Source organism: Pelodiscus sinensis, unplaced genomic scaffold (genome assembly GCF_049634645.1).
Source record: "Pelodiscus sinensis isolate JC-2024 unplaced genomic scaffold, ASM4963464v1 ctg49, whole genome shotgun sequence".
Lineage (NCBI taxonomy): Eukaryota > Metazoa > Chordata > Testudines > Trionychidae > Pelodiscus > Pelodiscus sinensis.
The window spans coordinates 969,593-994,058 of NW_027465953.1; the positions used below are offsets into that span (position 1 = coordinate 969,593).

The 24,466-nt window shown below is 47.9% G+C and overlaps 1 protein-coding gene across 1 annotated transcript; it reads left to right on the top strand.

Moving 5' to 3' along the window:
• Nucleotides 1-281: 281 nt before the first annotated feature.
• LOC142825341 (maestro heat-like repeat-containing protein family member 1) lies at nt 282-8,523 on the top strand. Its single transcript, XM_075917298.1, has 6 exons — nt 282-422; nt 1,307-1,462; nt 2,495-2,629; nt 4,846-4,948; nt 5,919-5,984; nt 7,905-8,523. Exons 2-6 carry the CDS (start codon nt 1,460-1,462, stop codon nt 7,976-7,978), a joined length of 381 nt encoding a protein of 126 aa, XP_075773413.1. The 5' UTR covers nt 282-422; nt 1,307-1,459; the 3' UTR covers nt 7,979-8,523.
• The last annotated feature ends 15,943 nt before the right edge of the window (nt 8,524-24,466 follow it).

Here is a 24,466-nt window from a genome sequence, read left to right on the forward strand (position 1 = left end):
GACTGAATGATCACAATGGTCCCTTTTGGCCTTCAAATCTAAGTAATTAGAAATCTAATAGGATTACATAGGTGTAATATGGCACAGAGTTTGGCTTATTGTAGCTAGTACCTGATGTAAAATATAGCTATAGGTCACTAGGGGGGCAGATGAAATTCCCACTGCTTCATAATTGCTAAAAAAACATATTAGAAATGTGGTTAGTGGAAAGTGTTTTTTAATGTCATACGTCTGAACAGGTGAAAAAGTACAAGAAGGTTCTTCTGGAGGCACTGATCAGGACTTTAGAAGACACTTTCAGTTCTGAAGTCACTGCCGAAAGCCTGAAGGCACTGGCCAACGTTCTGAACGAGCTGAAAGGGAAGGACATAGGTTCTTCCTTCAGAGACCTCACCACACAGATCCGGAAGTACTTCGATAATGTACGTGAACAGAAGCCTTCAACCCCAGTTCAGCTGACATTGATGAGGCTCCATTTACAATGCATGATGTGTCCTCACTGGGCATTGTTCATGTCAGAATGAAGTGATTTTAGGCCTTAGGGAAGAGATGTGTTTTATGGAGGAGCAGAGAATTAAGAAAATGAGGATGCCATCCCTGCTCCTTCAGTCTCACCCTTCTGTTCATCTTTATTTCCAATGAGAATGGCAAAGGAAGTATGAATACTAGATTAGGTAGCTGCATAACAAGGAAAATGGGCATACAGGGTGTAATAGACTGTTTTGGGCCTGCTCCATACGATTTTTATGTCAGATGGTTGAAATTATTCCATTTTGCAGAGAAGTCTGAGATTTCAAATTTTGGTTTTGTTCCTATTTGGGGGACACACCCCCCAGCCCAAATTTCAAAACTCTTTGTGAAACCGTAATACTATTCTCAACCCAGCTCTACTGGGAGCCTTGCCTGAGGGCAGTCTACTGGTAGACTATGCTGGAGACAGGGAACCTGGAAACACTGGGAATTAGAGGTGCCAGGGTGCACATTTCCTGGCTCCTTGTCAGCCTGCCAGACAGGCTGTTCTGAAGGTGAGGGCCAGGAAGCCCAAGATCCCAGTTAGCCTGCTAGATGGGTCACCAAGAAGCTGACCAAGTACCCCTACTTGGCTTCTGGAAGAATGTTGTCAAAATTGAACTGTCTTCAAAGTATTTTGATGAATCAACACATTTGGCCCAAACTTGATTAATTCCAGTTCTTTTAAACTTCTGTAGTTGGAATCACTCTACCCTAATGTAGAAGAGACAGCTGTGCTAGATACATGATGTGGTTATTTCTTCGTTACCAACCTGTGTGGCTTTCTTGGCTATAGGAGGACAACACTCTTCGTGCATTGGCCTTTGTCCTGTTTGGTATCCTGGCCGGCTCTGCAAAGAGAAAATGGAAGGACTATTTTGCCAAGCAGGTTAGACAGAGCTGGGTCACGCTTCTGCTGCACCTGCAAGATCCAAGCCCTGAGGTTTCAATGGTAAGAATGACAGTGACTTAATTACTAAGCAAAAAGAATCTTCCTCCTGATGCCAGGGGAGCTCTGCTATTCCTTCCCGCAGTGGAGACCTAAATTCTTCCCTCAGTTCATTGCCCTCCTTTTGAGTCAATCCCAGACAGGCTGGTCCTTAGCAGCCAGGGTTGTCTCACTGGAGTTCAGGATAGGTCATGGGTCTGATCCCAAGAGTTCATTCCTGCCTATCTCTGCACCCCACGTTCCTGCCTCCCCACAACAGAGGAAAGACCACAGCTATGCCTAGTGAAGCAGCTTTCATAGCTACATCTGTTCTGAAAAAACATTGCTGCTATCTCCAGTTTTCAGTATTATAAAATCATAGAACCATAGGTTTGGAGGAGACCTCAGGAGGTCACTGAGTCCAACCTCCTGCCCAAAACAGGACCAGCCTCAACTAAACAATCCCAGCCAGGGCTTTGTCAAGCTAGGATTTGAAAACTCTAGATTTAGAGGTTCCTTTGCCTCCCTAGGTAACCCATTCCAGTGCTTCACCACCTTCCTAGTAAAATAGTTTTTCCGAATATCCAACCTAGACCTCCCCCACTGTAACTTGAGACCATTGCTCCTCATTCAGTCATCTAGTACCACTGAGAACAGCCTCTCTCCATCCTCTTTGAAATCCCCCTTCAGGTAGTTAAAGCCTTCTATCAAAGCTCCCCTCACTCTTCTCTTCTGAAGACTAAATAATCCCAAATCCCTCAGCCTCTTCTTGTAAATCATGTGTTCCAGCCTCCTAATCATCTTTGTTGCCCTCCATTGGACTTTCTCCAATGTATCAACATTTTTTAAGTAATGGGGTGCCCAGAATTGGATGCAATACTCCAGAAGTAGAATCCCTTTCCCCCTATTAAAGTCATGCTGGCATATTTTCTGTCTATTACTTCAGGGGAATCCCTTTTATTCTTGGGGTAGATGAGCAGTCAAGGACATGAGTTCCATTTGAATGAGCACAATACGTGTTATGGAACAATTCAATGGTGCAACCCTCTTTTTCAGGAGTGCAGAGCTACATTTCATCTCTGTGCCCCATTTTTGGGACTGAAGAGGCTCCAAACTATACTTAATGAGCATCTTAGTTGGAGAACCGAGCTGAACCCTGAGGAGCTCCAGATGGATATCTGCAGACACCTTGTGAGTGACCTACAGAATTATATGAGATTATTGACAGCATAGGCTTATGGTGTAGAAGCAGGGGGAATGTGTGATGGGCAATGTAAGTATCTATGGGTATGTCTATGCTACAAAGTTAGTTTGAACTAACGGACGTTAGTTCGAACTAACTTTCATAGGTGCTACACTAGCGCTCCGTTAGTTTGAATTTAATTCGAACTAACGGAGCGCTTAGTTCGAACTAGGTAATCCTCATTCCACGAGGATTAAGCCTAGTTCAAATTTACTAGTTCGAATTAAGGGCTGTGTAGCCCCTTAATGCGAACTAGTGGGAGGCTAGCCCTCCCCAGCTTTCCCTGGTGGCCACTCCGGCCAACACCAGGGAAACTCTATGCCCCCCTCCCGGCCCCGGACCCCTTAAAGGGGCACGGGCTGGCTACGGTGCCCGTGCCAGGTGCAAGCCTGCCAGCACCCAGCCAGCAGACCCTGCAACTGGTGCGGATCGAGCCACCCACCCGATGCCCCCCAGCCCTCCCCCTCTTCCCGGGACCAGGCTGGCGGGTCCTGGGAGCTTGCCCGGGACCGCAAAAGGCGGGCTCCCTCCTGGGCTAGTGCGGACATCGTGGACCTCATCCACGATCTCCGCACTAGGCACAGGAAGGTGGCCGGCTAGGGCAGGAGAGCTGCCAGCCTGGCCACCCAGGAGCAGGTGTGCATGAAAATCAAGGGGGTCCACTGAGACCCCCGACCCTGAGCACTGAGCTTACAATGGCCATCCTGGGTCAGAACAAAGGTTCATCTATCCCAGTAGCCTGTCTGCCGACAGCGGCCAACCCTAGGGACCCTGGAGGGGATGGACCGAAGACAGTGACCAAGCCATTTGTCTCGTGCCATCCCTCTCCAGCCTTCCACAAACTTTGGGCAGGGACACCACTCCTACCCCCTGGCTAATACCACTCCATGGACCCAACCTCCATGGCTTGATCTCACTTCCCTTTAAACTCTGTTCTAGTTGTAGCCTTCACAGCCTCCAGCAGCAAGGAGTTCCACAGGTTGACTCTGTGCTTTGCGAAGAACAACTTTCTGTTACTAGTTTGAAGCCTGCTACCCATTCCTTTCCTTTGGTGTCCTCTAGTCCTTCTTTATGGGAACTAATGAAGAACTTTTCTGTATGCACCCTCTCCACCCAACTCCTGCTTTTAGAGACCTCTATCCTGTCCCCCCTCCGTCTCCTCTTTTCTAAGCTGAAAAGTCCCAGTCTCTTTAGCCTCTCTTCATATGAGACCTGTTCCCAACCCCTGATCATTTTAGTTGCCCTCCCCTCTGCCACCCTCTCTCTTCCCCTCTTCCACCCCCTTTTCCCAGTCTCCCCCACTTTTGTTCAATAAAGACAGATTCCATTTTTGAACACAATTGTCCTTTATTTTGTACATCAAGAAGAGGGGCTAGGAAGGGTAAGTGGAAGGAGTTGAGGGAGAAATGGGGTACGCGCCCCCGATGGGGAGGACTGGGCTGGCTCTGCGGGCTTTTGTGGTGGAAGCTCTCCTGCAGCCCCCCAATTGCCCCATCTCCCCAGATGGCAGGCTGCGGCAAGTGCAGCCGGTCTGATGGCCAAGTGCTGTGATGTGCCCAGTGTGGGTACTCCGGGCACTCCAAGCCAAGACTGCTTTGCAAGCGGGGCACCCCTGAGAACTGTCTGTCCGGGGTGGGGGTTGGGACCCTTTAAGCACAGCCCTCGGCTAGCCTGAGACAGCATCTCCACGCTCTAAGTCCTCCTCTGATGACCTGCCGGCACTGCTTCCGGCAATCCTTAAGCCCGGTTCAGGGTCCACTTAATGTTGACATGCTAGTTCGAATTAGTAAAATGCTAATTCGAACTAGTTTTTTAGTCTAGATCCGTTAGTTTTAATTAGCTTAGTTCGAATTAAGTAATTCGAACTAAGTGAGTTCGAATTAACGTTGTAGTGTAGACGTACCCTATTAGAGTGGGATACAGGACTGAGGGTGAGAGGAATGTAAATCTGCCATAGATTCCCACTTTCCCCACTTCTACACAGCCTCCTGTCCTTTCTTTTATTTACTTGTTTAAATTAAAAAAAAAGTCTGAGTGAGTCCAATAACTGACAGCAGTGGCAAGAGGAACACAGACTGTTTACTTGTGGTTTGTAAAGGCATGTGTTGGCAGTCAAAGGGCATTTCTAGCCAGAGAGAGCTCATGTGTCCCTGATTTTCTCTAGGCCAAAGAGAAGGCTGAGCTACTGGAGAACTTTTACAAAACTACCATCACATACTTCTGCAGCAGCTGGGAAGAGATCCGGGCAGTTGCAGCCAAGTTAGCTGGTGAGAGAAAGTGTGCCGTGTCCCTTTTGGTATTCCCTTTGAGGTAGACAGAAAAAGTCCCTGTGTGCAGCACTGAGCTACTATTAATCTCTCCGTGCTGTGACTTCTCATGCATAAATGGAGATGTTAATGTTCTCCTACTTCTCCAGTGTGGTGTTAGGAGGAATTTGTAAGTTGCAATAGAATGCTTTGAGATGGCGCAGTCATTTAGTAGCAGAGGCTGGCACACTGTCACGTAGGGTATGTTTATTCTCCGATCAAACTAGTGTGCTAAAAATAGAGTAGCTGTGGCAGGAGTAGCAGGAGGGGTTAACTATTCCAAGGATGATCCCATCCAAACCCAAAAGTCTGTTCTCAAGGTGGCTAGCTCCTCCGACTGCTTCTGTCATCTTACCTGCACTCTATTTTTAGTAGTCAGAGTTAGTGTGGACTCAAACTATAGACCTAAGCTCAGTGTTGTTCACTGTTCCTTACTGGTGCTTCATCACTGGGAGGTAGGCAGGCCACCGCCACACAGTGCCTGCTGTTGCAGGTTCCTGATTGCCTTGCCCAGGAAGCACTAGATTCCTCCCCTTTGGCCCTGTGCCATCCTTTCCTTAGCACACCCATGCAAGCCAGGCAAGCATTGTGGCCTAATTAATTTATCCATGTGAGATCCTTGCTTAGTATGCACTTATTCCTGGCCCCAGCCCTTTGTTCACACCACTAGATTAATACACTATCCTAGTATATCTCCAATAACTGACAGCAGTGGCAAGAGGAACATAGATTGTTTAAAGCAAATGAGGTTTTATGTAAACATTCTTAATTTTTTTCTCATTCTCTTCAGTGTGGACGCTAAACTTTTCTAGTATTTTCTTGCCTACAGCTCACCTTAGACCCACAATAGAAGCCAAAGGGCCAATGTTATCACCTTGCACTTAACAAGAGAAGGTTTTTTATTGATGTTTATTTTACACTGCTTATTTAGGCATCATCCTGGAACATACGGACACCAAAAATATGAAATGGCTGGACATGGAACATCTGTTGACCTGTAAGTAACAAATACAGGTGAAATCCTATTCATTAGTGAGTTATAAAGAAATTTAGCTGACAAGCAAGCAGTAACTGATACCACAGGTGTGAAGTGCATCAGCCACACATCAAAGGACAGATTCAGCTTTAGTCTGCTCTGAAAGAGGTACGTCTACACTACAGCGTTAATTCAAGTTAACTTAATTCGAAATAGTTAATTTGAATTAAGCTAATTCGAATTATGCATCTATACACAAAACCTATTTCAAAATAGCATTTTGTTATTTTGAAATAGCGCGTCCACACTGAGTGGACCCTGAACCGAAGTTCAGGCTGGCCGGAACCAGTGCTGGCAGGGCATCAGGTTAGGACATAGTGTGTGGGGCTGCTGCCTCAGGCTAACTGAGCTCCGTGCTTCACGGGACCCTACCCCCACCCCGGGTTCCCCGCTCGCTTGTCTACCCCGATGAGGGACAACAAAGCAGTCCTGTCTTGGAGTGCCCTGAGTGCCTGCACTCGGGACACCACAGCACTCGGCCACATGGAGCCAGAGCTGCCCCTGGGCACACCGGTGCATCTCGTAGGGTTGTTGCCATCAGCCCAGCTGCACTTGCTGCAGGCTACCGTCCGGGGAGTCCATTGGGGGGCTGTCAGGATCCAGGAGGCCCTGCAGGAGAGTGTCCACCCCGAGGAGCCCTCAGAGCCACCCCGGTCCTCCCCACCGGGGGCTCGTGCCCCATTCCTCCCTCACGTCCATCTACTTACTCCTCCCTAGCCTCCCTTCCTGATGTCAAATAAAAGACATGTATGTTCAAAAATAGAAACTGGGTTTATTGAACAACAGGGTGAACCTCTGGGGAGACTGGGAAAAGGAGGTGGGAGAGAGGAATAGAGTGGGTGGGAGAGGGGAGGGTGAAACCTGGGAGGAGGAAGTTGGAAGGGAGAAGCAAAGGGAAGAAAGGAGAAGGGAAGATCAGGGCCCAAGGTTGGGGGTCTCACCGCACCAACTTGAATGTCATGCAAACCTGCTCCTGGGTTCGCATGTGGCCTTTGGTGGCCAGGCTGGCAGCTATCCTGCCATTGACGGCCGTGTTCCTCTGTCTAGTGCGGAGATCATGGATGCTGGGGCATCCCTCCCAAACCTGAATAAGGTCCATGATCTCCACCCTGGACCAGGAAGGCACCCGCCTTCTCCAGCCCCTGTCAGGCTCCTGGGTGCTGGCAGACTGCTCCTGAGGAGCAGTGGAGGGTTGGCTGCCAGTGCCTTGCTGGCTCACGTTTTGTGGCTACTGGCTCAGGGGCCCCAGTGGCCACTGCTGGCTCTTGGCTGGTAGGCTTGGATCTGGCACGGGCCAGGGTCTATCCCTTTAATAGCTCTGGGGTTTACCAAATTTGAATTAAGCGCTCTGCTATTTCGAATTAATATCGAAATAGCGGTTTGCATGTATAGATGCTATTAAAGTTAATTCAAAATAACAGCTGTTATTTTGAATTAACTTTGCGGTGTAGACGTACCTGGAGGAAACTGCAGCCAGTGTGATATAAGTCAGTGCATCTCCTGGCTATCCTGGCAATGCCTCTTCCCAACCTGTGTGATCCACTCTTTGGGCTCCATCGGCTCCCTGGAAGCCACTTTTTGCTACCCCAAACTCCACACCATCAGATTTATTTCTGTCAGGAGATGTAAAATAACTTAAAAGCAGAAGCTATTGAGTCAATGGAGCACCTTCCAATTGGATGAGTTTCTGGTAGGGTCAGGGTCTCCCCTCTCCCCCCTCCTCCATCTCAGTTTGGAGCTTGGAAGGATCCCAATGGAGGAACCTAAAGCTTTGTTTGTACAGAGAGCTTCTGTAGCTTGGTACTCACTGGTACTAAATCTCCAGCTACTGCAGGCATAGGTGACTATATGAAAAGTGAGTCATATTCTCTGTAATTCCAGCTCTCCAGGTACTACAGAATGACCCAAGTCCCATTGTCCAGATGGTGGCAACTCAGGTCCTAAGAGACATCTGACCTGGATGAGTGCTCGGGGAATGAAGCACAGACAAATAGATCAAAGAGCTCCTGCTACCTTGAATGGGAACAAGAGAGGGATTGCTGGAGGACAATGTGCTCTGTCTGTGCCAGCTTGTTTCCAGCTTGCACCTCATATACTTCGGTGGGAAGCTAGACCTTGGTGGTGTGCGGCCAGCTCTGCTATGGGGTAGGAGAGTAGTATAAGGGCCCTACCATCAATCAAACATTAGCCCTGCCACCTGACCCTGGAAGTCCCCCCCCCCGACTCCCCGGAAGTTCCTTCTCCCTTGTCACCGGCAGTCCCGCCCCTGGAGGGTAGTACATCCGGGTCGAGAGGGACAGGTGACCGGAAGTAAAAAAGGATGTCATGTGACCCCCGTTAGGCCCGTCCCCTGTCACCGGAAGTCCCGCCCTTGGGGGTAATACATCCGGGGTCAAGAGGGGCAGGTGACCGGAAGTAAGGGGTGTCATGTGACCCCTCTAAGGACTTGCCCCGCCTCCCTCTACCAATCAGGAAGGGCTTTCCCCGTAGGACCGCCCCGCGAACCGCTTTGACCAATCGGGGGGGCAGTTCCGGGACCGGATGACCCGCCCAGAAGTGGGTCGTGTGACCCCTCTAAGAACTCGCCCCGCCTCCCTCCACCAATCAGGAGGGGTTTTTTCCCTGTAGGACTGCCTCGTGAACTGCTTTGACCAATCAGGGGGCAGTTCCGGGACCGGAAGACCCGCCCAGTAGTGGGTTGTGTGACCCCTCTAAGAACTCACCCTGCCTCCCTCTACCAATCAGGAGGGTTTTTTTCCCTGTAGGACCGCCCCACAAATCGCTTTGACCATTTGGGGGGTGCAGTTCTGGGACCCGTTGACCAGACCGGAAGCTGGTCGTGTGACCCCTCTAAGAGCTTCCCGTGACACCCTCTGTCAATCAGAGCATAGCACTTCCCCATAAGTTCTAGCGCCACACAAAAGAAGCCATCTTGTTCCAAGAGCGCGTGTTTCAGAGAGCGTGCAAACGCTGAGCAGAAACATGGACTCTTTCACCACCCCCACCAGAAGTTTGGAGTTTGTTTTGGTGACGAGGGCCTTCCACCACATGAGAAGAAAGTGCCACATCAGCAACAGTTCCGAGGACGAGGGAGAGGCAAAAAGGGGCCCTTTGCCCCCTCTGCTATTGGATACACCAGGATCTGATCCCGAAACCCAACTCCTCCCACGGCAGCCTGACGAGCTAGACGGCCTCTCGTTATCTGTCCCTGTGGAGGATGCTGCCCATCTCTCCCAGGAGTCGGACAAGGTGAACGGAAAAGAAGTCAAACAGGTAAATGAAAAAATCGAGGTGGGGGGCATCATGGGTGTTTTGTGAATCTAAAAACCAGCAGCTGTAGCTTATTCTCTTTTTTGACAATCTCTTGCCAGGTCGACGATGACTTTCTAGAAACCTTTGAGAAATTGCACATCGGTAATCCTGTGGGAGTAAATCTATCTTGTGCCCGCTTTTTTTGCTCATATCTGACACATGGATCTCGAGAACAAACGTGCAAGAATGAATTAACTCGGACTCCCTAATAGCGATAGTGGTGGGGGTGTCATGGTGCCCATTTGCAGATGGCTGTAAAAGGGTGTGTTAATCCAGATGCTTAATAAAACTTGTATGAAATGTGTTGGTGTGAATGTGTTCCTTCCATACTTACAGCATCTTTTATTAACACAAATAACAGTCATGTCTACGCAGATTGCTCTGTTAGAGAAAATACATTACACCCCCAGGGAAGCTGGCAGCTTTGGTGGGGTGAACCCTCTGTTTCAAGCAGTCAAAAAGCACAGTAAAACTTTGAACAGAAGACAGGTAACATCATGGCTTTCGGACCAAGACGCTTACTCTTTGCACAAGCCTGCTCGAATACATTTTAAAAGAGACAAGACCATTGTCTCAGACGTGGATGCACAATGGCAAGCAGATTTGGTGGATATGCACCGGTTCTCCAAACGCAACAGCGGTTTTAAGTATATTTTAACAGTGATAGACATTTTATCAAAATATGCCTGGGCCTTAGGCCTAAAGGACAAGACGGGCAAGGAGGTAGCCAAGGCCTTTAAAGCTATTTTCAGCGAAGGTCGCGTGCCTCAAAAATTACAAACGGATCGGGGAAAAGAATTTTTAAACAAACCTTTAAGTGGATTGTTAAAGCGGCATGGTGTCCACCATTTTGTTACTAACAATGAAGTCAAAGCGGGGGTTGTGGAGCGATTTAACAGAACTTTAAAATCTAGGATGTGGATATTTTACAGCCCACAATACCTTTCGCTACATTGACATATTATCTGAGTTTATAAAGAGTTACAGCTGGAGCTTTCACAGAACTATACGGACCAGACCTGCTGATGTGAACCCCGCAAATTCTCTGAAGGTCTGGAAAACTGTTTATGGAGATGATGTTAAAATAAAACAGGCTGTTGTTCCTTTTAGAAAAGGGGACCACGTGAGACTCTCTAAAACCAAAGGTGCCTTTAAAAAAGGTTATGAACAAACATTTACCGATGAGATATTCATAGTGGATGAAGCCTTAACCAGGGGTGAGAGACCTGTCTACCGATTAAAAGATTATGAGGGTGAGACAGTGACGGGGTCGTTTTACCCTGAAGAATTACAAAAGGTGAACCCCAAACAAGACAGGATTTACAGGATTGAAAAAGTTCTAGCAGAGAAAGGGAAAGGAAGAAAAAAGCAGCTATTGGTGAAATGGCTGGGGTGGCCCAACAAATTTAACAGTTGGGTAGAAGCTTCTCAACTCTGTAACGTTTAAGCGAGAATAAAAACAATCCCACCTGCAAGGAGAGAAATGGGGGACGGGGGCTTCTACATCACTCTGCCCAGCAACGCCAGCTCTGGGGTTTTTCCCCAAAACACCAGCTCGGCCTTTACAATACAGCTAATAAAGTCGTTGGATCTCCCGGGGGCCTGGGAAGTGGGGTTAGCGGAAATACAATATCCACACAGCTGGAACAACATTACTGAGGACACCCCTTTCCAAATCACCTTTGGAGATAAACCATGGAGTTATATCCTACGGCGAGGTTATTACTCAACTATACCCGAATTATTGGAACATATGAATAGCATTGTGGCACGTCATTCTGGACCGCCTGATGTTATCATGAATTATGACCCCGTGAGTAGAAAATGTAGACTTAAATCCACCGATGCTACTGCTACGTTTTCTACCCTCGGGGAGCTAGCTAACATTCTGGGTTTGGCCCCCGGGCACAGTGTCCAGAAGAGTCCCTTCTCAGCAGACATCACAGGGGGTTTCAACTCCTTGTATCTATACACGGATATTGTAGAACACCAGTTTGTGGGGGACTTTTCTGTCCCCCTGTTACGCTGCGTCCCTGTCAGAGGAAATAACAATGAGTTTGTTACCATCACCTACGATAAGCCTCATTACGTACCCATCAGTCAACACCACATCGACACCATCACCATTGAAATAAAGACGGATCAAAACAGATGCGTTTCATTTCGCTTTGGCAAGGTGATTGTGAAGCTGCACCTGCGTTCCCGGAAAGAGCGAGGTTTCTAAAAAGCAAAACACTATTATGGCGATCGTAAAAAATTACGGTGACTCCAAAGTCTACAGCAACTATTACAAAGCCCAGGCTGGATATGCCCTTCCTGGATATCATGGAGCCCCTGTGATGTACGGGGCCGGCGTGGGGGGTATATTCCGTAGCCTTTTTCGAAAAGCTGTACCGCTTTTGCGAAGAGGGCTAGAGATTATTAAACCCCACATAAAAACAGCCGCTCAAAACATAGCCAGAGATGTGGTAGGCCACGTTTCCCAGGCTGTCTTGGAGAAGGTGGGGAATCCGGCTAAACAGGAAGGGTCAGGGCTGATGTATATTAAAAGGAGGAAGAGAAAGAGAAATGCGTCATATCCGCGACGCACAGGACCCCCGAAACCCTTTAAAAGAAGAGCCTTGACACGCAGGACAGGCCATCAGCAAAAGTCCAAGAGGAAGCCAGGGAGAAAGAGGACACGCTCTGTACCTGGTAAAAGAGATATATTTTAGTCAACATGGCTTTCGTTCACCGCGGGTCGGAAGAGTGCACCAAATCTGAACTAGACTTGTTTCAGATAGCCCCTACTCAGACCAGCATTGAGAAAAGCATCTACATCGAGGTGCCGCCTCTGTCAGCCGTGACAGAAACTGCCCCCATCGACTTTTTTATAGCAGGGAATGGCATAGATTATATGGATTTAAACAACATCCTACTCTACCTTTGTTGCAAGATAGTAAAAGGCGATGGGACTGCACTCCCCAGGGATGCCGCGGTAGGCCTGGTGAATTACCCAGTGGCCTCTATTTTCAGTCAATTGGACGTTACATTGGGAGACCGCCTAGTAAGCAATTTTCCGCCTGACTGTTTTACAAAGACACTCCTGGAGAACACGAAAAAACAGCTGGATGGTGAGAATCTAGGATTTGTGAGGTGTGCAAGGCTGACGTCCCAGAGCAGGACAATGGAGTTGTTGGGTCATCTACACAGCGACCTGTTTTTTCAAGAAAAACTTTTGTTGAACGGGGTGGATGTGAAAATTAAATTGACACGCAGTAAAGCACCCCAGGTGAGGGGTTTAAAGGCAACTGATGGTTGTTTTTCTTAATTTTTCTTCTTAAAAACAATGAACAATTCAGAAAAAATACCTAGACATAATATATATATATATTAAATAGATATTCTATATATAGAGAAGTGTTTTATTTAAAGCAAAATGTGATCAAGTTCAAAAATTATTTTTAGAACATGACAAACTTCACACACTGAGCCAGTCAGACAGTTTAGCCAATTTTTGTTTTTTAGAAGGCAAAAAAGGAGTTGGTGTTTCTCGATCCATCCCAGCGTCAGTGGCTGAGGCCTTCAGGCGTTCCAAAAGAACTCTGTTGTCTGCACTGCCCATGATGGAAGATGGAACGTTTAGTTCTGCCATGGCATTGATAAACACATCCCATCCTTTAGGTACATGTCTGCTAGGGACAGAACGCGTCTGGGTGATGGCTCTGACTAAGTCAAGCATGTTAGAACCATTCACCACCGAGCCTTTGTACACAAATGCACCTTTATCATTCCAGGAAGCGATAGTTTTATCCTGGCCCAGCTTATTTAGCAACACTGAGGCGTTTTTCTTATAACGCTTATTCACGTTATCCAACAGCTCCTGAACCACAGAGTCTGAGGTGTTTTCTGTTTCTGGAGGTTTGGCGGTGTCACTCTGTTCTGGTAGAAACAGACTTATTTTCCTTTTATCTGCATCACTTTGCCTCACGTACGTTAGGTATCTCTGAAGCACAGCGCTGTAGAGTTTAGCCTTTTCGTATTCGGCTAAGTCAGTCCTTTGAAGAACAGACTTCATTTCAGCATCCAGTAAGCGAGTTGCAGTTGTTCTGATATTTTCCTCCACTGGAGGGGGAGCCCTTAATTGCTCCAGCTGATGGCTGGGCACCAGGTACATTTTTTCTGCATACTCCATTATCGGTTATTCAAAAGCCCCGTTATCAGAGGGACAGCAAAACTTAACAAAGGGCCGATAAACCCCCCAGACTGCTTCACCAGATGCTTCTTTCTTTTAAGCGAGACCCTTTTATTAGACAATGTTTTTATAAGCGTGCGTTTCTTTTTCAGCACGCTCACTTGATTCTGCGTCAAAGGCACGTTTCCTTTTAAGGTATTGAGTGCTAGTTCTGAGATGGCCGCTACTAAATCGTCAGAGGCCAAACACAGTATAGCCTTCCTTTTCTGCGGGGGTGATTTGCTAAGTAATTTTAAAAGAGCCAGGTTTCTCTTCACGCAGCTAGACATGTTTTCGGTCGGCAACCCCCAGCTGTTAAAAAGGGTCTGCCGATAAATCATCTCTTTTTATACCCGGCGGTTGTTCTTTTCAAAGTAGAAGCCACCGGCCAGTCTGGAGGGAAAAGACCAGTTCTTAGTCTATAAGCTTCTGGCGTGGACGCATTTAAATCCACCACCAGGTAGCCATAAGGTCTTTTGGTAGCATCCTCAAAAGCTTCTAGAAAGAATTGAGCCTTGCCGGGGTAAATTTGCCGAGCAAGCGTAGCGATTTGCAGTTTATCCCTGGGGTTTTTGAACAGAACCATGTACTTAGTGTTTAGGTTAATCGTACGGCTCTTTTTCCCCTGACAAAATACGTTCTGAACGATATACATAATGCTCAATTTCCTGTGGTGCACGTACTTGGTAAAGGCTTTCTCAATTTCATCGCTTTCACAAGCAGAGTTCATCAGATCATCCACGATAATCAGATTCACTTTATTAGTAGGAAACAAATGGTCATCGTCAAAAGCATTAGGCAGACCCTCCACAAAATTAGTAAAGGGATATTTACAGAGCAGTTCTTTATACAGAGGTTGCCAACAACTGTAACACCACAAAATATTCTCAGGCATAACAGACAGTGTGTGTTTGGCATTATCCAATACGTTTTTTATAAAGTAACTTTTCCCACAGTTGCTAGGCCCTGCGAGAATTGCAGAAAAGGGGTGTTTCCACCTCGTATCCATTTTTCAAAAGCCGAAGGGCCGGGTTTTAAACCCTTCTCCTAGGACCCTCTTGTTATAAACACCTTTGTGTTTTTTAAGGGTTTTTGTCTCTATTTGCCACTGATTTTTGTTTCTTACAATCGAGGGCTGTTGCACCTCTATCTTTTTTGAGGTGTTTTCTTGCAGACCCGTGCAATAGTCCAGGACTAGATCTTTCAAACTGTCAAAGTTGATCTTTTCACAGTTTGCTACGTTTAGGGTAATTCCTTTGACTTTCATACAGGCCTTTCCTCCCGACAGCTTATACCCGTAGGTTTTCGGGCCTGCCGACACAAACTCAGTGATGTGTTGATCTGACGGGATCTCTCTCGTGAGGTCCCCTAAATAATCCCCCAGAGGGGGATTCCGGTCACCTTCCCTTTTCACAAATATCACTGAGTCAGTGTCATGGTATAGGCACCGCTCTTGCAACCCATCTAGGAGACTGTATAATTCTAAGTGGGCATAAGCGGTGGTGAAACAGGCTATGAAAACATTGGTATTGCCAGAGACAGAGTACCGGTCTTTTGCGTGCTTCCAAGACACGCATGCTGTTTCATTGTCGATAAACTCGCAGGATGAAACCTCGTAATTGGGGGAAAACAGGTACCGAAAGAGTTCATCAGGGTCTCTTACGATGCTGGTGTTGGGTAGGTTTGTTCTTTGGCTGAATTTACCCCACAGAGAATTTAAAAACAGTTTAGCAATTTGGCGTTTAGCTGGGTTCGACCTGATCTCGTGTTGGCGTAAACGCACGCCTTCTTTTTGGTAAAAATCGTTAACGTACTTATTTTGTTTTTGTTCGTCTGTGCACCAGCCGGGATACCCTGAAGCCTCTTGTTCCTGACGGAGGTGTAATTTGATATACTCTGACAAGAGTTTGTCAGATTTGTCACTGAAATGCCAGATTTCACAGATTTTAGCCACTGTATACCCCTTTGCTATGGCCACAGTCAATTCCACCGTGCACCATGTCCCCAGGATAGCTCTCTCCTCATCAGTATGGGTGCACGTCTCCCGCTGCTCGGTTTCCGCACATGTTTGGCATAGCGGGAACATAAGCTTGCCACCCACTCTGACAGGTAACAATGGGAAAAAGAGGCCTCGCGGGGGGTACACCTTAACTTTTGCAATTCCAAAATAATTTGCAAGGGGTCCAAAGTTGTGATAAACTATATCGGGGTGTCCAATAGGGTATTCTTTGGTTTTGTTTACGAAAGGGTAAAATCATAATAGTGGATTTCTTCCCCGGGGTTAGGCTTGTAATATAGGCGGATAGCGTTTGTCCTCCCCCCCGAAAAGAGCATCCCTAGGCCTGAGAGGCTGGGGTAACTGGGCTCGGTTTAAAAAGCCTGCAAGCTCCCTGTCTGTTTCTTTCATCACCTCCCACTCGTGCTCCCAGAGAGTCCTCACTACAAAACCAAGTCGTTTTAGATAGTCAGTCTTAAGCTGCGTCTTGTAATAAAGAAACCCAAAAGTTGTCCCTGTCATAGGGTTTTGTGCTTTTTCACAATAACAGGTGACACAGCCATGGAAAAAACACCCGTTAAACTCAAAGGCCGTGCGTACCCCGTCAACATTGGCATAACCGTCTAAAAAGTAGGGGCCTACCTGTAGTGCCCCACCCTGTAAAGCATGCCGTATTTGTATATTTTCTTTGTAAGAGGTATACAGCAGCCACTGAATAGATGGGGTCGAATATCTCTTTTTCTGCCGGTGGTAATTGTCTGGAGGGAGAAGAGCTACCGTGTTAGGCTCCAAAAGCATAAACCTGTACATCGCCATGCAGATGGAGGCCAGCGTGATGTACTGGAAAGGATCGATATACAGGTTTATCTCAGTGAATTTACCAGGGCCTCTCTCTGCTACATCCCCCATCTCTGTCATGTTCATAATCTCTTTTCTATATAGAATACAAGCCTGTCTCAAAATGTTAACATCCTGTTGACAGTAATACGCGAGCTCTTTCTGCAAGTCAAACGTCTCATAGCTGTGGTCCCGATACCAGTCGAGAAACTCTGCTTTTTCCCTGGGCATCATACTGTCTACACCATAGTGTCCCACACCAGGCATAGGCCCCACGTAATTTTGGTGTGAAAAAAATGTGGAAAATACCCTTTGCACCCTTCAAACCCCATCGCCTGCAGTAGCTTGCTAAGCTTCATGGGCAAGAAGTTTAAAGAGTCTATAAAACGAATGTCCAGGGCCTTAACTTTCACACACATTAGTTTACTACCCTGAGTGATCAGCTCTAGGCACATCTTTTCCTTCAGTAGCTGTCTCACGACAAAGTACGCATCGTAACCTTTGGAATTGTGCGCTATGAATGTGTAGTCACGGAACTCTTTGCCAATAAAGGTCTTAACGAACATAGAAAGACACTCGCTACCCTTAAATTCCCAGGATTTTTCTGGCTTTAGGGCCATCGCAAAAATGTAATTGGGAGTGTGCAACCCCGTCTCCTGCGTGCATTCAAAATCATAAAAAATATACTTTTCTGAGGCTTCGGGCTTTCTAAGGCTGTCCATAAAACAGAAATGATTGTCAATGTTGCCAACAAGCAAGCCCTTACACTGCTTACAGCATCGTCCTTTACAGCGGTGCCGCTTGTCCAGGTAAGACTGACACACATCACACAAAGTTTTAGACAGGCATTCAACTTGTTTTTTCGATGCGCAGTCTATGTGTCTGACTAAGCACTCTTTGGCTCAACAAAATAGTCTACAGCTAGGACACCGCAGCGGCACGCCCACGCTGTCTGAGCACGTTCCGCTCAAGCAGAGGCGGCAACAATACCTGCAAGAGTGGTCATGACTGTACACTGTGTGGCAAAACTCACAATAATTTTTCGCTCCGAACAACTTTTTCACATCCAGAACCCCATAATAATGCTCATCTCCGCCAAGCACTGCGCGCCCGGGGCCGGCACCCCCACCCTCAAGCACCGCGCGCCCGGGGCCGGCGCACCCCCCCCGCGCAAGCGCCACCCGCTATGTACCCAGGGCCAGGTCAACCCCGAGCACCTGGCAGGTGCATGCAAATGCCCCTGCGGGCGCCATGGCGCCCGCGGGCACCGTGTTGGGGACCACGGACCTACGGCAATAACAGTATTTAATAAGCTTTCCAAACACAGTTCAGCACATAGGCCCCGGAGCTTGCAGTTTATACCCTCTGGAGTCCAAGTCAAACAGTCATGGTACCGCTGGGCTGGCGCATTTATGACACAACCCTCACAGTCCTCAAAAAGCTTTTCCCTAAGACAGTGACTAAGGACGGTATAAACACCAACGCGTACAATAGAGCGCATAACTTTTTTACGCTTATGATGTGGCACTGGCTCAACTAGGTCAATGCACAGCCACCTCCTGAATTCTTCATGGCCGTCATCCTTGGCGTTCTCTTCAATGCTTTGTATCAGTGTCGAGCAAAAACAAGGTGGGCCCGGTTCGTCTTCCTCGTCCGATGCAATGCTGTCCCGGGTCTGACGGTCAGCTAGAAAGGCATCGTCAAGCTGTCAAAAGATTGCCAGAAAGAAATAATGTAAGACGCTCTGGTCATTTTTTTTTTAAAGTTTACAAAATCCCGGTTTCCTAACCCCATGATGCCCCAACTTCGATCTTTCATTTACCTATTTGGCTTCTTTTCCAAGCGTCTTGTCCGACTCCTGAGAGCCATGGGCACCTTCTTCCTCCAGGCCATCTAGCTTGTCTGGCTGCATCGTGAGCGGTTGGGTTTCGGCGTCAGATATTGGTGTATCCATCAGCGGCTGGGCCAAAGGGCTCCCTTCAACTTCTCCTTCCTCCTCGGAACTGTCGCTGATGTAGCGCTTTCTTCTCGGCACCAAAACAAAGTTGGTGAAAGAAGCCATGTTTCCGCTCAGCGTTTGCACGCTCTCTGAAACACGCGCTCTTGGAACAAGATGGCCTCTTTTGTGTGGCGCTAGAACTTATGGGGAAGTGCTATGCTCTGATTGGCAAAGGGTGTCACGGGAAGCTCTTAGAGGGGTCACACGACCCGCCTCAGGTCTGGTCAACGGGTCCCGGAACTGCACTCCCCGGATTGGTCAAAGCGATTCATGGGGCGGTCCTACAGGGAAAAAACCCCTCCTGATTGGTAGAGGGAGGTGGGGCGAGTTCTTAGAGGGGTCACACAACCCACTGCTGGGCGGGTCATCCGGTCCCAAAACTGCCCCCCGTTTGGTCAAAGGGGTTCGCGGGGCGGTCCTACAGGGAAAAACCCCCTCCTGATTGGTAGAGGGAGGCGGGACAAGTTCTTAGAGGGGTCACACGACCCACTGCTGGGCGGGTCATCGGGTCCCAGAACTGCCCCCCCGCTTGGTTAAAGCGGTTCGCGGGGCGGTCCTACAGGGGAAAACCCCTTCCTGATTGGTTGAGGGAGGCGGGGCGAGTCCTTAGAGGGGTCACATGACACTCCTTACTTCCGGTCACCTGCCCCTCTTGACCCCGGATGAATTACCCCAAAGGGCGGGACTTCCGGTGACAGGGGACGGGCCTAACGGGGGTCACATGACACCCGGTCAGCTGTCCCTCTTGACCCGGATGTACTACCATCCAGTGGCCGGCCTTCCGGTGACAGGGGAGAAGGGAATTCTGGCGGTCAGGGGGCGGGACTTCCGGGGTCAGGGGGCAGGGCTAACGTTTGATTGATGGTAGGGCCCTTATACTACTTAGGGGATTACACATGCCGGGGGAATTCACTAAGGGTGGCTTTAATTGGCATTTAAGCATCTAACTGTGGATTTTGGTGATTTCCTTTAGATATCCAGGGCCTTTAACTGTGCTTGTATTGTCCAGTCCCATAAGTTGCTGAGTGTCCTCAAACTCCCTCTGATGTTATTGGGAGTTCAGAACACTCTGCCCTTCAAAGAAGGTACTCAGCAGATATCATTCGTCCTCCAAATTTAGAGGCTATGATCCTCCACCTCATAGAAAAAGTTTCCTGAATAGTTAGGTTTCTAGTCTCTCTCAGCACTTTACTCTTGCCCTCCTGGGTTCTGGGCCTATGAGGAGTCACCAGACAACAGTTAGCAAAGGAGGGTAAAAGGCTGAGGGGGTCTGGGATATCATTGTCTGTGGTTCTCAATGGGGAGAGAATCTTCCTGTGATGGCTGAATATGGGAAGGGGATCAGTGTTTTCCCCTGTTGAATTGACACTTTCTGATAATTCACTATATTAGGTAATAGGAGTTCCCCTAATCTTGTGGTGTTTCCTGTTTTGGAGATTGTTTTCCATTCCATATCCAGCAGCTTAATCCCAACCCATGTTATTATATTTATTAAGGGGCATTGTACAAATGCTGATGACTCTTTAAGTTTATTTCTCAGGTGCTGGCCATGCTGTGTCTCACAAACAGTCACCTGTAAATAACCCTCCCCTGTAAATAATATAGTGTTTGTATTTACTGTGCACATATCATTCGTCCTCCAAATTTAGAGGCTATGATCCTCCACCTTATAGAAAAAGTTTCCTGAATAGTTAGGTTTCTAGTCTCTCTCAGCACTTTACTCTTGCCCTCCTGGGTTCTGGGCCTATGAGGAGTCACCAGACAACAGTTAGCAAAGGAGGGTAAAAGGCTGAGGGGGTCTGGGATATCATTGTCTGTGGTTCTCAATGGGGAGAGACTCTTCCTGTGATGGCTGAATATGGGAAGGGGATCAATGGAGACCCCCTGTTGAACTGACACTTTCTGATAATTCACTATATTAGGTAATAGGAGTTCCCCTAATCTTGTGGTGTTTCCTGTTTTGGAGATTGTTTTCCATTCCATATCCAGCAGCTTAATCCCAACCCATGTTATTATATTTATTAAGGGGCATTGTACAAATGCTGATGACTCTTTAAGTTTATTTCTCAGGTGCTGGCCATGCTGTGTCTCACAAACAGTCACCTGTAAATAACCCTCCCCTGTAAATAATATAGTGTTTGTATTTACTGTGCACATGTTTCCAATTAAACTCTTTGAAGTATCTGTTTCAATTACTCAGGGGCCTGATTTCTTCTTTCAGAGTATGTCTACACTACAGCATTATTTCAAACTATCTTATTTCGAAATAGCGCGTCTACACACAAAATGCATTTTGAAATAGCGTTTTGCTATTTCGAAATAGCGCGTCCACACTGAGTGGACGGTGAATCGCATTTAAGGCCGGACAGAACCAGGTCCAGCAGGGCATCAGGTCAGGAGTTACTTTGTGTGGCTGCTGCCTGAGGCTGTCTGAGGCCTGTGCTTAAAGGCACCCCCCTGGACAGCCAGTTCTCAGGTTTCCCTGCTTGCTTGCCTACCTCCATGAGGGACAGGAAACCATTTTGTTTCTCTGTGCTCTGGTTGCCTTCACTCGGGACATCACAGCACTCTGCGACATGAAGCCAGAGCTGCCCCTGGGCACTCTGGTGCTTTTCGTGGACGCGTTGCTGCGGACCTGTCTGAACTTTCTGCAGGCTGCCATCTGAGAGGTCCATCAGGGGGCTGTCAGTATCCAGGAGGCCCTGCGGGAGAGCTTCCATCCTGAGGAGCCCTCAGAGCCTCTCTGGTCTGCCCCACTGGGGGCTTGTGCCTCATTCCTCCCTCACGTCCTTCCACTTACCTCTCCCTCTGCCCCCTTCCTGATGTCAAATAAAATACACGTATTTTCATGAACACAAACTATCTTTATTTAACAAAACCCCGGGGGAGAGGGGGGAGAATGAAACTCTGGTGAGACTGGGGAAAGGAGGCGGGAGAGGGGAGAAGAGAGGGGGGGAGAGGGAAGGGGGAAAACTTGGGGGGAGGAAGAAAGGGGAGGAGAAGGTCAAGGCTCAGGGTTGGGGTGCTCTCCAGACCAACTTGATTTTCATGCAAACTTGCTCCTGGGTTCACATGTGGCCTTTAGGGCCAGGCTGGCAGCTATCCTGCCATTGATGGCCGCATTCCTCTCTCTAGTGCAGAGATCATGGACATTGGGGGCAATCCCCCCAAACCTGAATAAGGTCCATGATCTCCACCCTGGACCAGGAAGGCGCCCGCCTTCTCCAGCCCCTGTCAGGCTCCTGGGAGCTGGGAGACTGCTCCTGGCGAGTGGTGGAGGGCTGGCTGCCAGTCTTTGCTGGCTCATGTTTTGGGGCCACTGGGTCAGGGATAGTTACTGCTGGCTCTGGCCTGGCAGGCTTGGAACTGGCACAGACACTGTGGCCAGAGTCAACCCCTAAAGGCTCCGGGGAGGGAGGAAGGAGAGGAGTGATCTTGGTTGAGACTGGAGTGGCCACCAGGGCACCCTGGGAAGGCTGGAGGCCCCCTATTTCGATGTGTCTACACAGCACTTATTATGAAATAGCTATTTTGAATTTGGCTTTATTCCTCATGGAATGAGGTTTACCAAATTTGGAATAAGTGCTCCGCTATTTCAAATGAATTTCGAAATAGCAGTTTGGCTGTGTAGATGCTAGTGAAGTTATTTTGAAATAATGGCTATTTTTTCAAAATAACTTTGCTGTGAAGACATACCCTCAGAGAAGTTGAGGTTTCCAGAAGATCCACTGTAAGTAACCAGTATGCAGGGGTTTCTCCCTTGCCCTTTCTCCACTAAGATGGTAGAAGACCCTCAGTCCAGTGCCTCTTGGGGGTCTCTAACCACTCTTCTGTGATACACACCAAGCTAGATCTAAACCCTATAGCTAGTGATATGGGGTCTGGTTTTTTTTATCATCTTCACTTTGTCTTTCTGGGAATTCAGTGTTGCTGATGAATTCTGGGCTGTAAGTGGCATTGACTGTTCAGGTGAGTTACCCTCCCTCTTGTCTAGCCTCTTTCTGGGTCAGAAGGCTATCTGAGAACTGCATGGGCTCGTCTACATTGGCCCCTTTTCCGGAAGGGGCATGTTAATTTCAGAGGTCGTAATAGGGAAATCCGCGGGGGATTTAAATATCCCCCGCGGCATTTAAATAAAAATGTCCGCCGCTTTTTTCCGGCTTTTAGAAAAGCCGGAAAAGAGCGTCTACACTGGCCCCGATCCTCCGGAAAAAGCGCCCTTTTCCGGAGGATCTTATTCCTACTTATTCAAAAAAGGGTGCTTTTTCCGGAGGATCGGGGCCAGTGTAGACGCTCTTTTCTAAAAGCCGGAAAAAAGCGTTGGACATTTTTATTTAAATCCCCCACGGATTTCCCTATTACGACCTCTGAAATTAACATGCCCCTTCCAGAAAAGGGGCCAATGTAGACGTCGCCCATGTGTTTACTTACAGACTTAGGATAGGTGCCTGTAATAGTGATTGAGGGAAGGCATCTCTGCTTTTTTAAGCTAAGTCCCTGTTTGTGCTTTGCAGACCTTTATCAGGGAGGAACGATTGGATCCCCTAGCTTCCCCCACTGTTCTATGAGGGAATGGCTGTCCTGAGATATCACTGACAGGGCTGCTAGGCTCACTGGTCTTATGACTTCTCTATATCAGGGACCAGCTCATTTGTTAATAATTCACGTTGGACGGGAGCTGGGTGAAGGCTGGAGGGTCAGTTTTGCTGTGATGATCACCAGTTAAGCTCTACAGAGAATCATAGAAATGCAGGGTGGAAGTGACCTAGAAAGACCCCCTAGTCCAGCTCCCTGTGCTGAGGCAGGACCAAGTATTCCTACACACTTTTGTCTAACTGGTTCTTAAAAACCTCCAGTGATGGAGATTCCAGAACCTCCCTTTGAAGCCTACTCCGTAGCTTAACTGTTTTTATAGTTACTTAGAAAGTTTCTCCTAATATTGAACATAAATCTCCCTTGCTGCAGATTAAGCTGATTGCTACTTCTCCTACTTTCAGTCCACATACTGTCTAGACCATCCCTGAGTTGACTTGATGTTAACTCGATAACACCACCAGTCCGTGAGCCACCCATCCAATCTTCTCAAGGCTCTGCCAGCCCTTACTTTACCTTGCAGGGTAAAAAGTAATGGTGCCTGACGGGAATGGGAGTGTGAAGTTTGGATATGAAGGTGGGGCGGAGGGGACGACACTTACCTGGCTCTGTACCTCCTGTCGCTCTCAGGCACCATGAATCTGGCCAATGGAAGCAGCAGGGAAAGCTTTCAGGTGAACAGTTTCTTGGACTGCCAATCCCCCTGCTCAGAGGAGGAGGAGTGGGAGTGCATGGAGCTGCTTCCTGTCCCCATGAGCTAGATCTGGCCCATGTGGATCCTCCCCCAAGAGGGGAGCTGCAGAGCTGGAGCACCAGTGTAGGCTCCCCAGTATAGGGGTGTGTGAACCCAGAGCCTGCAGCTTACCTGCAAGATGGTTGCAGACCACACTTTGTGAACCACTCACTGCCTTACATGCTTTCTCTGGGCCTTGTGGAGGGTACTCAGAGTCTGGGTATGTATATGCAGTAAGGAGGAGAAGGGAATGGGCTGGGAACAGAGAGCCTAAGTCGTGATGTTAGATGCACTTCAAGCACCCACCTGACAATTTTTGTCCTGCATGCATTGACCATATAGTAGTCACCGAGCCCCCCAGTGAAATGCAAACCACCAGCGTTTGACAGACAGGAATGTAGGATGGCAGAATAGTGCTGGGAGAATTTTTATTTTCATAGAAACTACGGAATACATTTAAAGAGGTTTTCAAATCTCAGTAAAGGTGCATCTCCACTGCACCCGTAGGTCAAAATAAGCTACGCAATTTGAGCTACGCAAATTGCATATCTTATTTCAATCTAATTTTGAAATAGATTATTTTGAAATTTCAGAATAAAGCGCTATTCCAGCAAGTCCCTTAACCTTCATGGAACGAGGGCTACAGGGACACCGGAATATATTTCGAAGTAATGGGTGCATTTAAAGATGCGAAATAGCTATTTGTGATAGAACTGCTGTCTAGACGTAGCCTAAATGTATAGGAGCAGAAATTAAGCTT